We start from the raw sequence: 15957 nt of genomic DNA, 5'->3' as shown, positions 1-15957 counted from the left end.
GGGCCTCAGACTCCATCTTTCTTGGAATGCTGCTGGTATGATGCTGTCTACACTGGCCTGTGTTGCTGGTACGACGCTGTCTACACTGGCCTGGGTAGTGCTTCTTGTTCGCCACTGCTATGGCTAACCCCCGCCCTAGTGACAGAAAAACGCTGTTGAGTTTTGAGTTACTTCTCCTATCATGTTCTTGTCCAGACTTGCTAATCAGGAACCACACGGCCCATGGACGTGTCTGGTCATATCTCTGCTCTGTGCGTGGTTGTACCGTTGACTCACACGGGTAACACTTGTCTGACCTCTGGCGTGGCTTTGGCGTGTGCTTTGCGATAACCTCCAGGTCCAGCTACTGTGAGGATCTTAGCTGCCGCCAGCCTCCCTCACCTCTTTCACTCCTTAACCCGGATGCCTTTCAGCAGAATGTGATTCTTGATGGTCACTCTCTCCTTGCTCACTCGGAGCCGTCCCGTGCACACCACTAACTAGGATTAGTATGACCACTGTCACGATGGCTGAGCGTTTTCAAAGTGCTTTCTCGGGGCGGCCCGCTGTCTTTAGAATGCCTCCCAGGATCTGGGAAGGTGCTGCATCTACCCCGTTTCAGAGAGGGCGGCGTAGAGGCCCTGCAGCTAGAGGGCGCTGTTCTCGCCAGGCCTGCACGCTCCCAGCCTGAGTCCCTCACAGCTGTGCGACCTTGAAGGAGCTGTCTCTGAGCCTTAGATTCCTCATCTGTAATGTGGAGATAAGACCACCAACCCCTCTCCACTAATGAGACGTAGTGAGAGGCAGTACTTATGCTAATGAGCTTGATTTAACCATTCCATAATGTAGATACATTTCAATACATCGTTATACATAATCAATATATATAATTTTTATTTAAGTTATCATTCTTTTTAAATTTTTGTGTTTTAAAAAATTTTAACATACATATGAAAATTGTACGTGGAATTTATGTACATGTATATGTCTTATATACCTATATATGTGTATTTCTTTATATACACATATATGCATATGTACATTTTTGGTACACGTATACATTGCATAAGATCCATTCAGGGTAAATATATTTATCTCTTCAAACATGTAACATTTCTTTGTAGTGAAAACACCCAAAATCCAATCTTCTGATTTGTTTGTTTACAGAGAAATAACAATACACTAATATTATCTAATGACCACCCTGCTGTGACCAGAACCCCAGAACTTCTTATTCCTATCTAGTTACAACTAGTGCCTTTCCTTATCCCTCCCTTCCGGTTTATTCTTCATAAAAAGAATACTGCCTTGAAACGTTGGGATGGTTGAAATGACCAGTGAATGCCCTGGCCCGGCAGGTGCTGAGCCTCTTGGCGGGGTGCCTGTGTTCCGCACTGGGGCGCCTGGGTGCGAGTCCCAGTTCTGCCGTGACCCCAGCTTCCTGCTTGTGCAGACTCTGGGAGGAAGGCTCCGGTGAGTCCTGACACCACGTGCTGGGCTGAGTTCCCAGCTCCTGGCTGTGGCCTGGTGCAGGCATGTGGGGGGCTGACCAGCTTTTCGATAACAAATAAGCTAATTGATTTATCTTTAAGTAGTAATCAGACTTCTCCTATCTCCTACACACCCTCCCCCACATGTATACCTGGAGGTCAGGGAGCCACCCAGCATTTCTCCTTAGGCGGACAACTCTGTGCCAATCACTCTTGACCTGACTCTCATGCCTAATTTGCATAAAATGATCTATATTAACTTTAAACTTTCAAATATTTGGTTGACAAGTATCTGTACCATATACACACAGATTGTTAGACTAAGACAAATTTGGAAAACAGCTTGACATTAGGAAACTGGACATTTGAAAAAGAAAACACTTCCATTTGTGTAACTGCATCAAAATTCAAAAGTAAATTCCTTTCACTTTGCTTCAGTGAGGAGTTTAAACAGAAAATGGTCATAGTTACCAGGAGTCCTCTGCTCTGCTTGTACTCTCTGAGGACAGCACTGATATTTTCCACAATCCCTGCCTGGGCGACCCAGCGGATGTTAAAATTCTCCTTCACGAACAGAGCTTCCATTCTCAAGTGGACCAGCAGGTGGTCCAGGCACTCTTGCTAAGAGACAAAGGAAAAGTAGACATTCGGCTTTTTTTGCTGCATGTTGCCAGCTACAAATTGTTACGGTTATTAACGAATAACTGCCTTTCAAATAAATAAGCTGATTTTTAAAGCAGTAATCAGACTTCTATGTCTGTATAGACCCAATAGACAGTCACTAAAAATAAAAGTCAATTAACCCAGCACTAAGTGTCTACAGAGCCCCTGTGTTGACACTAGGAGACTTCTAAGCACTCCTGGTCAGGAAGCAGCCTGTTGCAGTTGGACAAGCAGCTTGAATAGGAAGACGTTGGCAGGAAGTCCAACTATAAAGTTTTTAAAAAAATATTGTTTTATTGCATCTACCTGTCTGCATCGTGAGTCCCATGGTTCAAAATCCAAAAGAACAATAAGTGTGGAGGAATTCCCTCTTATCTCAAACTCTGTTCTGCTCTCCAAGGTAAACAATGACACCATCCTTCTGGGAAAATATTCAATACAGTGTTTATATTTGATTTATTCTTTAAGATAATTCCATCCGGCCGGCGCCACAGCTCTATAGGCTAATCCTCTGCCTGCAGCGCTGGAACACCAGGTTCTAGTCCCGGTTGGGGCGCCAGATTCTGTCCAGGTTGCCCCTCTTCCAGGCCAGCTCTCTGCTGTGGCCCGGGAGGGCAGTGGAGGATGGCCCAAGTGCTTGGGCCCTGCACCCCATGGGAGACCAGGAGAAGCACCTGGCTCCTGCCTTCAGATCATCGCGGTGCGCCAGCCGCAGCGGCCATTGGAGGGTGAACCAATGGCAAAAGGAAGACCTTTCTCTCTGTCTCTCTCTCTCACTGTCCACTCTGCCTGTCAAAAAAAAAAAAAAAAAAAAAAAAAAAAAAAAAAAAAGATAATTCCTTCCTAGAGCAAGTTTAAGGTCTAGTGTTTGGTGTAGCAGTTCAAACCCTGGTTCTGCTTTCAATTCCAGTTTCCCTGGAGAGCAGCACATGATGGCTCAAGTTCTTGGGCCCCTGGCACCCACGTGGGAGGCCCAGGTTGAGTCCTGGGCTCCTGACTTTGCGGGCATTTAGGGAGTGAACCAGAGGATGTAAGATCTCTGTTCAGCGCTGTGTCTGTCTCTGTTTGTATATCTGTTTTCAAATAAGCAAATAAATAAAGTTAGATAAAAATGCAAAGCAAGCGTCAGAGAGCGCGGTGCAACTGGACCTGCCAAGTGCTTTGCCGTGACGGAGCCGGAGGCGGTGCAAGAGGCATCAGACCGCACTCTGCTCATCAGGGAGCTTCCAGATACTCTCGTGACTGGGACCCCTGAGGATGCTGGTGGTGGGGGGAGCTGAAGATGGATAGGAAGCCAGGCATTGAGGCTCCAACCCCCCCCAGAATCCATAGCCTTTAGGAAACAGCTTTTTAAAAGAGAGAGAGAGCCGGGGAGACAACCTCACACATACTCACTGTTAAGTCCTTGGTTAGGAAAGCGTTTTCTTTGGGTAGTTTCTGGATTTTCCCAGGGCCAGTACTCTTACTGATGCACTGGTAGGGGAGAGATGTTTGGTTTAATTGTAAGGATTTGTATAAACTTCTCCAATGAATGTGAATGTAACTGAACACACACACACACCCACACACCCACAATACAGCATTAGGGAAGAAGCTGGACTGGAAGCAAAGTAGCTGGGACTGGAAGCGGCGCTCTGATGTGCAACACCAGAGTCACAGCAGTGACTTAACCTGCTGCGCCACAACACGGGCCCCAGTGCTTGGTTTCTTGTCCCATCTCTGCCTCCGATTCCAGCTTCCTGCTAATGTGCACTGCAGTTGGCAGGTGTGGGTCAAGCACTTGGGTCCCTGCCTTCCGTGTGATGGAGTCGGACATAGTTCCCGGCTCCTGGCTTCAGCCTGGCCCATCCCAGGCTGTTGTGAACATCTGGGGAGTAAAACAGTAGATGGAAGATCTCTGTCTGTCTGTCTGTCTCTCTGCCTTTCACATAAAATAAACATAAATAATACAATTTACAAAGTTTCTTCGAAAAGGAAGCCCAAGAAAACTCCTAGGCTCCTTCCATCACGGGAAGACATGGCAAGAAAGCAACGTCCAGGAAGGCGGAGAGCGGGTCTTCAACAGACACTGGACAAGCCGGCGCCTCGGACTTGGACTTACCACCCTCCAGACCCGCGAACAGTAATTTATTATTATGTAGAAGCTGCCCAGGTTGTGCATGCTACTAGAGCAGCCTGAATGGACCAAGGTGCTCTGGGAGTATGGAAGGGAGGCACCTGTCCTGTGAGGGAGGATGCAGGGGAAGAGATCCAAGCCGAATCTTCAAGATGAGTAGGAAGCGGCCGTGGGAAAGTCCGGAGAAGGCTGTGCTGCCTGGGCCAGCTGGGCTAGCAGGTGGCGGCTTTAGCCAGAGCGGCCTGGGTGGCAGAGGGAGCCCTCAGAGGCCTGGAAGGGTCAGAAGACCTGGTGACCTAATCAGATGAACCCTTTGAGCCCAGCACCTCAAGACCTATCCTCAAATTCCTGCATCTGATCTGCGCATGTCTGGGTGCCACAATCCCTATTTCCTTCCCTGTTTCCTTTCACGCACACGCTGGACCAAGGCCATTCTGGCAGGACTCTCCCAACACATACGCTGCAAACACAGAGAGCAGATGTGGGTGTTGAGGGTGTTCTATTGCAGGAGTCCCTTGGCTGGCAGGTGCACATGATAGTAGAACTCTACTGGGAGGGAGGAGCGCCGTCAGCCTATGGGATGAAACCACCGTACCTTGACTATGTCTTCCAGGGTGTGAACAGACTCATCCACAGCAACCAGGTAGTGAATCTTTGGCACGTGGTCAATTATGTTTTGTATCACTCTGCAGACGAGCAGGAAAATAATCACCGGAGGAGAAAAAAGCAAGAGATGGAGTACACTAGAATTTACCAAACGCCACTCCCAGGGGCCATGCACCATACTGGGGGGTTTAATGAGTTAGCTCACCTTGGACAGGGTTGGGGTTATTATCTGCACTCCGCAGATGGGGAAGGTGCTAAAGGGTTAAATGCCATTTCTCAGGCTGAGGGGCTACAGGGAAGCACAGGAGTCAGCACTTGAGGGGGCGTCCGTCTGGCTCTGAGCCTCGCCCCCTCCCTGACAGAGTGCACTGCCTCCCACCAGGAGGCACAGACCCCCAGGACTTCAGTTTCTGAAGCCTCTGCCCACCCATGGCTCGTCAGAGGGTCCCAGTGGTGCTTTGGGGTGGAAGTCTTACAAAGTGAGACTCAGATTCCGAGACACTGTGGCCATACAGCAACACAGCAGCGGGGCCCAGGACTTCCTTCTTGGAAGCCATGATCACCAACGTGTCTAAGCCATGATCACCAACATGTCTAAGCCATGATCACCAACGTGTCTAAGCCATGATCACCAATGTGTCTAAGCCATGATCACTGTGTCTAAGCCATGATCACCAATGTGTCTAAGCCATGATCACCAATGTGTCTAAGCCATGATCACTGTGTCTAAGCCATGATCACCAAGGTGTCTAAGCCATGATCACCAACGTGTCTAATCCATGATCACCAACGTGTCTAAGCCATGATCACCAACGTGTCTAAGCCATGATCACCAACGTGTCTAAGCCTTGATCACCAACGTGTCTAAGCCATGATCACCATGTCTAAGCCATGATCACCATGTCTAAGCCATGATCACCATGTCTAAGCCATGATCACCAACGTGTCTAAGCCATGATCACCATGTCTAAGCCATGATCACCAACGTGTCTAAGCCATGATCACTGCATCTAAGCCATGGTCAGCAACGTGTCTAAGCCATGATCACCATGTCTAAGCCATGATCACCAACGTGTCTAAGCCTTGATCACCAACGTGTCTAAGCCATGATCACCATGTCTAAGCCATGATCACCAACGTGTCTAAGCCTTGATCACCAACGTGTCTAAGCCATGATCACCGCATCTAAGCCATGATCACCAAGGTGTCTAAGCCATGATCACCAACGTGTCTAAGCCTTGATCACCAAGGTGTCTAAGCCATGATCACTGCATCTAAGCCATGATCACCAACGTGTCTAAGCCATGATCACCAACATGTCTAATCCATGATCACCAACGTGTCTAAGCCATGATCACCAACGTGTCTAAGCCATGATCACCATGTCTAAGCCATGATCACCATGTCTAAGCCATGATCACCAAGGTGTCTAAGCCATGATCACCATGTCTAAGCCATGATCACCATGTCTAAGCCATGATCACCAAGGTGTCTAAGCCATGATCACCAACGTGTCTAAGCCATGATCACCAAGGTGTCTAAGCCATGATCACCAAGGTGTCTAAGCCATGATCACCATGTCTAAGCCATGATCACCATGTCTAAGCCATGATCACCAAGGTGTCTAAGCCATGATCACCATGTCTAAGCCATGATCACCATGTCTAAGCCATGATCACCAAGGTGTCTAAGCCATGATCACCATGTCTAAGCCATGATCACCAACGTGTCTAAGCCATGATCACTGTGTCTAAGCCATGATCACCAAGGTGTCTAAGCCATGATCACCATGTCTAAGCCATGATCACCAAGGTGTCTAAGCCATGATCACCATGTCTAAGCCATGATCACCAAGGTGTCTAAGCCATGATCACCAACGTGTCTAAGCCATGATCACCATGTCTAAGCCATGATCACCATGTCTAAGCCATGATCACCAATGTGTCTAAGCCATGATCACCATGTCTAAGCCATGATCACCATGTCTAAGCCATGATCACCAAGGTGTCTAAGCCATGATCACCAACGTGTCTAAGCCATGATCACCAACATGTCTAATCCATGATCACCAACGTGTCTAAGCCATGATCACCAACGTGTCTAAGCCATGATCACCATGTCTAAGCCATGATCACCATGTCTAAGCCATGATCACCAAGGTGTCTAAGCCATGATCACCATGTCTAAGCCATGATCACCATGTCTAAGCCATGATCACCAAGGTGTCTAAGCCATGATCACCAACGTGTCTAAGCCATGATCACCAAGGTGTCTAAGCCATGATCACCAAGGTGTCTAAGCCATGATCACCATGTCTAAGCCATGATCACCATGTCTAAGCCATGATCACCAAGGTGTCTAAGCCATGATCACCATGTCTAAGCCATGATCACCATGTCTAAGCCATGATCACCAAGGTGTCTAAGTCATGATCACCATGTCTAAGCCATGATCACCAACGTGTCTAAGCCATGATCACTGTGTCTAAGCCATGATCACCAAGGTGTCTAAGCCATGATCACCATGTCTAAGCCATGATCACCAAGGTGTCTAAGCCATGATCACCATGTCTAAGCCATGATCACCAAGGTGTCTAAGCCATGATCACCAAGGTGTCTAAGCCATGATCACCATGTCTAAGCCATGATCACCAAGGTGTCTAAGCCATGATCACCAACGTGTCTAAGCCATGATCACCATGTCTAAGCCATGATCACCAAGGTGTCTAAGCCATGATCACCAAGGTGTCTAAGTGTAATCAATGATACTGAGCCCTCCCAACCACCCGTGCCACAGCTGCTACCACCGTCTTGACCTCACAGAGAGGGTGAGTGACCTCCCCACACTCACACAGCTGCTGGGAGGCTGAGCAGAGACCTGGGCACAACTTAGGCAGTTCCAGAGAAACAACAGTGAACACAAGTCCATCCCAGGCGCCTGTCAGCTCTAAACCTGTTTTAGTTTCCTTTTCAGTAAAATGCGACTAAAGCAAACAATCCAAAAGCCCAGTCCACGTTTATTTTGTATTATTTTCTCTGAATATTTCAACTTTCTGACTCCTTCCCATGTTAAACACTGGACCATCTTCAAAGAAACCGCTAGGGAACAATTGTGACTTGAAGGGGCCCCAAACCCTTCTGTAATGGGAGTGATTTGACTCTCTGGTTTATCTGTTTGTGACTAAGATGTTAGGACTAAGGCTTAGTAATGTAAAAGTCTCTTTGACATCTCTCTCTTTTTAAAAAAGATTTATTTATTTATTTGAAAGTTAGAGTTACACAGAGAGAGAAGAGGCAGAAAGAGAGGTCTTTCATCCACTAGTTCACTCTCCAATTAGCCAAAATGGCCAGAGCTGCGCTGATCTGAAGCTAGGAGCTTGGAGCTTCTTCCAGGTCTCCCACATTGGTGCAGGGGCCCAAGGACCTGGGCCTTCTTTTACAGCTTTCCCAGGCCTTAGGAGAGAGCTGGATTGGAAGTAGAGCAGCCAGGATTCGGACTGGCACCCGCGTGGGATGCTGGCACGGCAGGTGGCGGCCCCACCCACTACATGGCAGCACCAGCCCCTCTTTGACAACACTGGGCTGGCATTGTGGCACAGTGGGTAAAACCACTGCCTGCAGCTCCAGCAGCTCATTTGAGTCTTGGTTGCTCCACTTCCAATCCAGCTCCCTGTTAACGTGCCTGGGAAAGCAGTGGGAGACGTCCCAAGTGCTTGGGCCCCTGCACCCACGTGGGAGATTCGAATAGAGTTCCTGGCTCTTGGCTTCAACTTGGCCCAGCCCTTTCTGTTGCAGCCATCTGGGGAGTGAACGAACAAATGGAAGATCTCTCTCTCTCTCTCTCTCTTTCCCTTTAAAAATAAGTTATTTAAAAAAAAAAAAAAAAACCCTGGCAATGTGAGCTGTACAACCTCTGTAGAAAGACGGTGTCATTTCACTCTTCCAGAGTTAGCGTTCACTGGAGCAGACCTGGGCTTTGTGGGGGTGGAGCTTACATAATCCAGGACATCTTTCTTCAAGGACAACAGTACAATAAGTGCGGGGCCTTGAAAGAGACCCGCGCGTGGGCGTGGCCCGTAGGTTTAAGCTTCATTTGTTTCCTGGTAACTGTTTAAATCCATCCAGGATCTTGACTAAATCCATGGCTGGCGGACAAGCAGGTGAGTGGGAAACTGGAATCCAGAATATCACGGAGGGGCAGGCACTGCGCCGTCCCTCCTGGGGGAGGGACACAGGGAGGCGGGCTCCTGAACCTGCTCACAGACCTGGGGTTTAAGTCAGGAGAAAGGGGTGGGAGCCCTGTGCACCCTGGGACGTGAAGCCCACTGCAGGAAGAGGAGCCTCGGTGTGGAGCTCGTCCTGGGGTCTCTACAGTCTGCACCGCAAGGCTGTGCATATCAATCTCATCGGAGACAAGGAACGTGAGACCACATCCCCAGGACGCACACACCAAGCTATCCTCCGCAACCGGAGGGCGTGCGGTCCTGCAGAGGATGCTTCTACGGGATGAGCCCGAATTTTCATCAGAAACGCTGCAGAGCTGTTAGAGGGCGGGCAGTATCTCATCCGGTGGAAAATGAAAACAGTGGCGCCCCCTGCACAGGCTGCTGGGAAGAGCAAGGGCTTTAGCACAGGGTGAATGCTCCATCCGGGTTAGCTCCTCAACGGAGGGAAGCTCTACTTCTGGGAGAACGCTTACCCTGCTAGGTCAAGGACGTGAATTGTTGGGATGACATTTGTTCCGTCCCCAAACACCGGTATCGCAGGAAGCTCACCCAGCCAAGCTAGCTGAAGGAAAGAAAGGCAAAATCATTGTCCCGGTTAAACGCGTACGGCTGTCAGAGCTCCCATGCGGGTCCACGGTGAGGGAGCCCAAGACCTGCCTGCCTGCTGGCAGGACCTCCGGGAGACCCGCTGTGAACCAGCCCAGGGTCTGATCCTAGGGAGAGAAACAGGGTGTGGTCTCAGGACTGAAACGCTCTTTCAAGAAATCCGTACTTTTGGAGGGGGCATTGGTCCAGCCGTTAAGACACTGTTAAGGCACCTGCCTCCCACCTCAGAGTGCCAGGATTCGGTCCTGGCTGGGCCTTCCGGTTCCAGCTTCCTGCTAACGTGCTGCTTGGGAGGCCGCGGTGACAGCTCACGTAGCTGGGCCCCTGACACACTGCGGAAGACCCGCATTGAGTTCTTGGCTCCTGGGCTCAGACTCAGCCCAGCCCCGACCACTGTGGACATCTGGGGAGCAAAGCAGTAGATGAGAGCCCTCTCTCTCCTGTCCCCCATCTCTCTCTCAGTGTGTCTGTGTGTAAGTCTCTATGCCTCTCAAATAAATAAATTTTTAAAAATAGATCTTTGGCCGGTGCTGCGGCTCAATAGGCTAATCCTCCGCCTGTGGCGCCGGCACACCGGGTTCTAGTCCCAGTCGGGGCGCCGGATTCTGTCCCGGTTGCCCCTCTTCCGGTCCAGCTCTCTGCTGTGGCCCGGGAGTGCAGTGGAGGATGGCCCAAGTGCTTGGGCCCTGCACCCGCATGGGAGACCAGGATAAGCACCTGGCTCCTGCCATCAGATCAGCGCGGTGCGCCGGTTGCAGCGTGCCGGCCGTGGCGGCCATTGGAGGGTGAACCAAAGGCAAAAGGAAGACCTTTCTCTCTGTCTCTCTCTCACTATCCACTCTGCCTGTCAAAAAAAAAAAAAAAATAGATCTGCAACATTATCAGTTATCTTTAGTAGTCATGTGCATGCCATCTACACAGACAGAAAATGCTTCACATCAGGATATATTTAAGTATCAGAAAAAAGAAATTAAATTTAAAAATACCTCCACCATCAGCTTTCAGATGAAATGCTCAGTGGAGAAAGCGCCTGGCAGCTTCCACTTGGGACGAGTCCCTGAGCCTAAGCTCCAGTCCTGAGTGCAGATCCTGGTCTCCCGGGACTGAGTAGCACAGAGGCCAAATCCGTGCATCACGTGTTGGATGAGGGACAGAGGTGGGGCGGGGGCAAGGAAAGGAGGAAGGGAAGCAGGAAGGGAGGGAGGAAGAAGGGAGGGGTGGGGGAGGGGGAAGGAAGGAGGAAAGGAGGGGGAGGGAAGGGAGGGAGGGGAGGGATGGGAGGGAAGGAGGGAGGGAGGGGGAGGGAAGGAAGGAGGGAGAGGAAAGGAGGGAGGGGGAGGGAAGGGAGGGAGAGGAGAGAGGAAAGGAGGAAGGAGGAGGAAAGGAGAGAGGGAGGGAGGGGAAGAAGGAGGAGGGAGGGAGGAAGAAGAGAGGGGGAGGGAAGGGAGAAAGAGGAGGGAGGGAGAGGAGGGAAGGAAAGGAGGGAGGGAGGGAGGAAGGAGAGGGGGAGGGAAAGGAAGGAGTAAAGGGGGAAGGGAGGGGAGGGAGAGATGGGAGGGGGGAAGGAGGGAGGGAGGGGAGAGGGAGGGGACCACTGAAATGTTTTGAAGCAGTGAAGTAACAGTGTTACATTTGCTTTTGTTGCCTGGAGAAGCAATGGTGGGGAGGAAGAGCTGAAGGGAGAGATGGAGGCTACCACAGGTGTGCAGGCAAGAGGTGGTTTAGCTGGAGGGCGGGGAGTGGAGAGAAGTGGGACACTGAGGGGGTCTCCCATAGCACTTGGAGGGTCTGTGGAGGATCAGTTAGATTCCAAGTGTGCAGCTGGGTGGAGGGCGGGCCGTTCTCTGAGGCAGGGCCCTGGAGGAGGAGCAGGTGCTGGGGGACCACAGACACAGTCCAAGTGAGGCGCTGAGCAGGCAGCTGGACCCAAAGAGCTAAAACTTGAGACAGCATTCAGCTGGAGACCACAAGTTGAGAGTGGTTGGTACCAGCCATGGGAACCAACAGACCAATCCAAGGAAGAACGCAGAGGGGGAAGACAAAGGGCCTGGACCGAGGACTGTGAAGGGCAGTACTCAGTGGTCAGGAAGGCTAGGGGCAGCCCAGAACAGCGGACAAGCACTCTCTTCAGTTTATCCTTTCATTCTTGTGTTAAAAACCAATCCTTGGAGCCGGCGCTGTGGCACAGAGGGTAGAGCTGTGCCTGCAGTGCCGGCATGCCATATGGGCGCCAGTTCGAGTCCCGGCTGCTCCACTTCCCATCCAGCTCTCTGCTGTGGCTGGGAAAGCAGCAGAAGATGGCCCAAGTCCTTGGGTCCCTGCACCCACGTGGGAGACCTGGAAGAAGCTCCTGGCTCCTGATCGGCATAGCTCCAGCCGTTGCGGCCACTTGGGGAGTGAACCAGCGGATAGGAGACCTCTCTCTCTCTCTCTCTCTCTCTCTCTCTCTCTCTCCCTCCCCCCACGTCTCTGCCTTTCAAATAAATAATCTTTAAAACAAAATCAATCCAACTACTCTCTTTCGACTTCACCTCTTCCTTCATCTCTGCCTTCTTTCTCTGTCCCCTACTTAAAGCAAAACCCCTCAGAACACACGCTCTGGATGCTACTCATCCTGCTTCCTCTTACTCCCTCCGGAGCCTGTTCCTGTGCAGTGGTCAATTCTCGGGTTTCCTCTCACTTGATTATCTCCCGCATCTGACTCCCAGCAGGGGAGTGGCCCAAGAGCCAGCCCTCAAACCTCTTCTCTTCTCCGTGTTCATCCTCAGTGGAGTCGTCCAGTCCCATGGGTTTAAACAGCGTCCGTGTCCTGCCCGCTCCCTTGGTCCCCAGACTGTGATGTCCAACACCTCCTGGGCACCTGCACTGGGTTTCAGTCGTCTCAGACTTAACGCCGACACGCAGTTCCAGAGCTTCCCACGGCAAGTGCTGCCCCAACCCACTCCAGTCCCAGTCTTCTTCCTTCCAGTAACTGGCAGCACCACGCTTCAGCTGCCTAGACCAGAATCCTGGAAGTCCTCTACTTTCCTTTAGTCGCCCTTCCACCCAAGCTCTGAACAAACCCCACGGATTTACCTTCAGAGTGTATGAAAAATCCAAACAATCTTTGTCTCGTGCACCATTTCTACCCAGGACTCGGGGACTACTCTCCTATCTACCAAGGGTCTTTGGACGTTCACGAAAAATGCAGAGTATTATGCACGGATATAAAAAATGTTTTGCACCAGAATGAACTTCCCTTTTAATCTCACGTTTTCCATGAACTCTGTGAAGAACCCTTGCAGCTTCCCCTCTCCTACTTCCGTACTTTCTCCACTATGATATATTTTCTTTTTTTAAAAAAAATATGTATTTATTTATTTGAAAGTCAGAGTTACACAGAGAGAGGAGAAGAAGGGGGGGGGGTCTTCCATCCGCTGGTGCACTCCCCAAATGGCCACAACGGCTGGAACTGAGCCAATCGAAGCCAGGAGCCAGGAGCCAGGAGCCAGGTCTCCCACCCAGGTGCAGGGGCCCAGGGACTTGGGCCATCTCCTACTGCTTTCCCAGGCCACAGCAGGGAGCTGGATCAGAAGTGGAGCAGCCGGGTCTAGAACCGGCGCCCATAGGGGATGCCGGTGCCGCTGGCGGAGGATTAACCTACTGCGCCACAGCGCTGCCCCCTAGAACTTCTTATTGTCCCTTGAACAACAGCCAGCACATTTCTGCTCGGTTCTCTGTAATTACGGCCTTGACCACTTGGCGTGATCTTTCTGCAGAAAGGAAACCGGGTGGCTGTCTCACTGTCTTCCACTCTGGGCTCAGATGTCACTTCTAGGAATGGCCCTCCTCAGTCCCCGCGCGTGAGATGCCAGTGCTGCCCAGCACGTCCGCTGGCCCTCTCAACCCTCCTTCGCTTTCTTGTTTGCCACACGCGTTTCCGCATCTGGAATACTCAGTATCTTGTCTGTTATCTCCTGCACCTGCTATGGCTGGAGACGGTTTAAGGGCGCTTCCCAGAGGTTCGTGCATTGGAACGGAGTCCCCACTGTGGGAGGCGGTGAACCCTTTAAGAGGTGGGGCCTAGTGGGAGGTCTTTGGGTCACCAGGGGAGCTGCCCTTTGGGAGGGGTTAGACCCCAGCATTGCTGACTCTCTTCCCCTACCTGTGCACCTGCCATTGCAACTCCGTCCAGTGCTGGGGCCTCTCCCGAGGCCAAACCAGTGACCTTGGATGTTGAGCCTCCAGGAAGCTCTGGGGCCTCCTGGCTTGCCCAGCGAGCTGCCGCAGGCCATTTGCTGTGGTGAGACAGGGACTGCTGCCCCACCTCACCAGAGCGCCACTCCCTCGAGGCCAGAACACCGTGTCCTGGGACTTGGACACGACGGACACTCAACCAGTGACGGTCTCACGAATGAAAGGAGACCCATCTTTTTCTCAGTAATGCCGAGAGTGTGGACGGATTGTTGACGACGGGGAAGGAGTGTGGGTGGTGACGCTGCCGTCCAAGTTCTCCAGTGGTCACTGACCCGCTACCGCTGGATGCAACAGAAACCCCACCGCGTGGTGAGACCTCCCGTCACCCAGCCTACACCCACGGTCACTGACTAGACAGACCTTAAAAAAAGGGTGCAAGAGGCCTCCTTCCACTCCGTACTGGAGCCCGGCAGCAACCACGTAGGTCGCGAACTTTTTGACCTGTTAGAGAAAATACAGGGAAAGTTGATGCAGTCCTGCTGGTGTGTTCTGCTGAAGCCTAGGGGACCAGGGTCTGTTAGAGCTGAAGTGGGCACTGCAGGGAGTTTCATGAATTCTTTCAGGTTTCTAAAGCATTGCTTAGGATAGCAAATGTATCCCTTATCACCACCCACACCATTCACGAATGCCTAACAACTAGTAAAAGTTAACTGGGATTCCCTTTGAAAAAAAGATTTATTTATTCACTTGAAAAGCAGAGAGAGAGGTCTTCCATCCACTGGTTCACTGCCCCAAATGTGTGCAGCAGCCGAGGCTGGGCCAGGCCAAGGCCAAGAGCCAGGAGCTCCGTCCCAGTCTCCCTTGTGGGCGGCAGCAACTCAAGTACTTGGGCCATCACCCGCTGCCTCCCAGGCACTGCGGGAAGCTGGATCTGGAGTGGAGCAGGTGGAACTCATCTAAAGGTCAAGTTTACTGTTTTTATACAGGGAAGATACCTACGTGATCACACTTCTGCTTTTAGAGTGTTGTCCACTTAAATCAGTGTTGTTAGGTCATACATTTTCAATCAGTGAATTGGACATAAATGACCAATAAGTCATCAATTTTAATAAAATAATGTGGTTACAGCATTTGGAAGTGGAAGAAATGTGGGCCATCTAATCCAGCCCCTTCATTCAGTCTAAGCTCAAAGGTTTAATGATGTAGCCGAGGTAAGGTTAATTAACAAAAAAGGGGATCGAATTTCCAATTCCATGCTTCCTTCAAATAGTTTACACTCACAGGGTTTGTACTGCATTTCTATAGTGAATGCGGTTTTTACAGCAGGACAGAGGTGGGGACCTTTAAACTCCCTCTTGTATTATCCTCTGGGACCACTAGGTGTCGTCTTAGAACTGTTGTTTAATATCCCTGCTGGTCTTGCACCTGTGGGTTTAGGGTTCTGGGTAAGGTCCAGATCCCTAGAAGGCGGTGATGAGAGCAGTTCCCAATTCATGGAGTCTGGAGGAGGCACCGAGGAGTCACAGGGCCCCACGGCTAAGACATTCAGCACCTGGCTATGCACACAGGAAGCTAGTTCTCAGTCACTTCTCGTTCAGTGCCTGGGAGCCCTGCATGTATTTTGGTAGGGGACATAAAAATGATTTTTTTTTTGACAGGCAGAGTGGACAGTGAGAGAGAGAGAGAGAGAAAGGTCTCCCTTTGCCGTTGGTTCACCCTCCAATGGCCACCGCGGCCGGCGCACCGCGCTGATCCGAAGCCAGGAGCCAGGTGCTTCTCCTGGTCTCCCATGGGGTGCAGGGCCCAAGCACTTGGGCCATCCTCCACTGCACTCCCTGGCCACAGCAGAGAGCTGGCCTGGAAGAGGGGCAACCGGGACAGAATCTGGCGCCCCGACCGGGACTAGAACCTGGTGTGCCAGCGCCGCAAGGCGGAGGATTAGCCTAGTGAGCTGCGGCACTGGCCCATAAAAATGATTTTATAATAGACACGTATGTTGACACAGTAACAGGAGAATGACCAGCTTCTTGTTTGCATGCACTTCTCGGAACGTCTTAATCAGGGGCACAGGTGTGTCAAGAGTTAACTGTTGAACG

At 51.0% G+C, this 15957-nt stretch overlaps 1 protein-coding gene across 3 annotated transcripts in view; it reads right to left on the bottom strand.

Annotated features, from left to right (window-relative positions):
- Window positions 1-15957, bottom strand: part of AK7 (adenylate kinase 7) — a 64923-nt gene that overhangs the window by 28762 nt on the left and 20204 nt on the right. For 2 of the 3 annotated variants that reach the window (XM_089322818.1, XM_070065610.2), the window contains 5 exons: window positions 14282-14362; window positions 9553-9641; window positions 4844-4934; window positions 3528-3605; window positions 1941-2090 (listed from right to left, as the gene is read on the bottom strand). In XM_089322818.1, the coding sequence (XP_089178944.1) occupies window positions 1941-2090; window positions 3528-3605; window positions 4844-4934; window positions 9553-9641; window positions 14282-14362 (489 nt within the window). The remainder of the gene's footprint in view (window positions 1-1940; window positions 2091-3527; window positions 3606-4843; window positions 4935-9552; window positions 9642-14281; window positions 14363-15957) is intronic. The other variant, XM_089322817.1, reaches the window with a different exon arrangement.

The sequence above is a fragment of the Oryctolagus cuniculus genome, chromosome 20 (assembly GCF_051225735.1).
Source record: "Oryctolagus cuniculus isolate XC-2025 breed Fujian yellow rabbit chromosome 20, ASM5122573v1, whole genome shotgun sequence".
Taxonomy (NCBI): domain Eukaryota; kingdom Metazoa; phylum Chordata; class Mammalia; order Lagomorpha; family Leporidae; genus Oryctolagus; species Oryctolagus cuniculus.
Note: the sequence above shows the minus strand (reverse complement) of the source record. Positions and strands in the feature narration are given on the sequence as shown.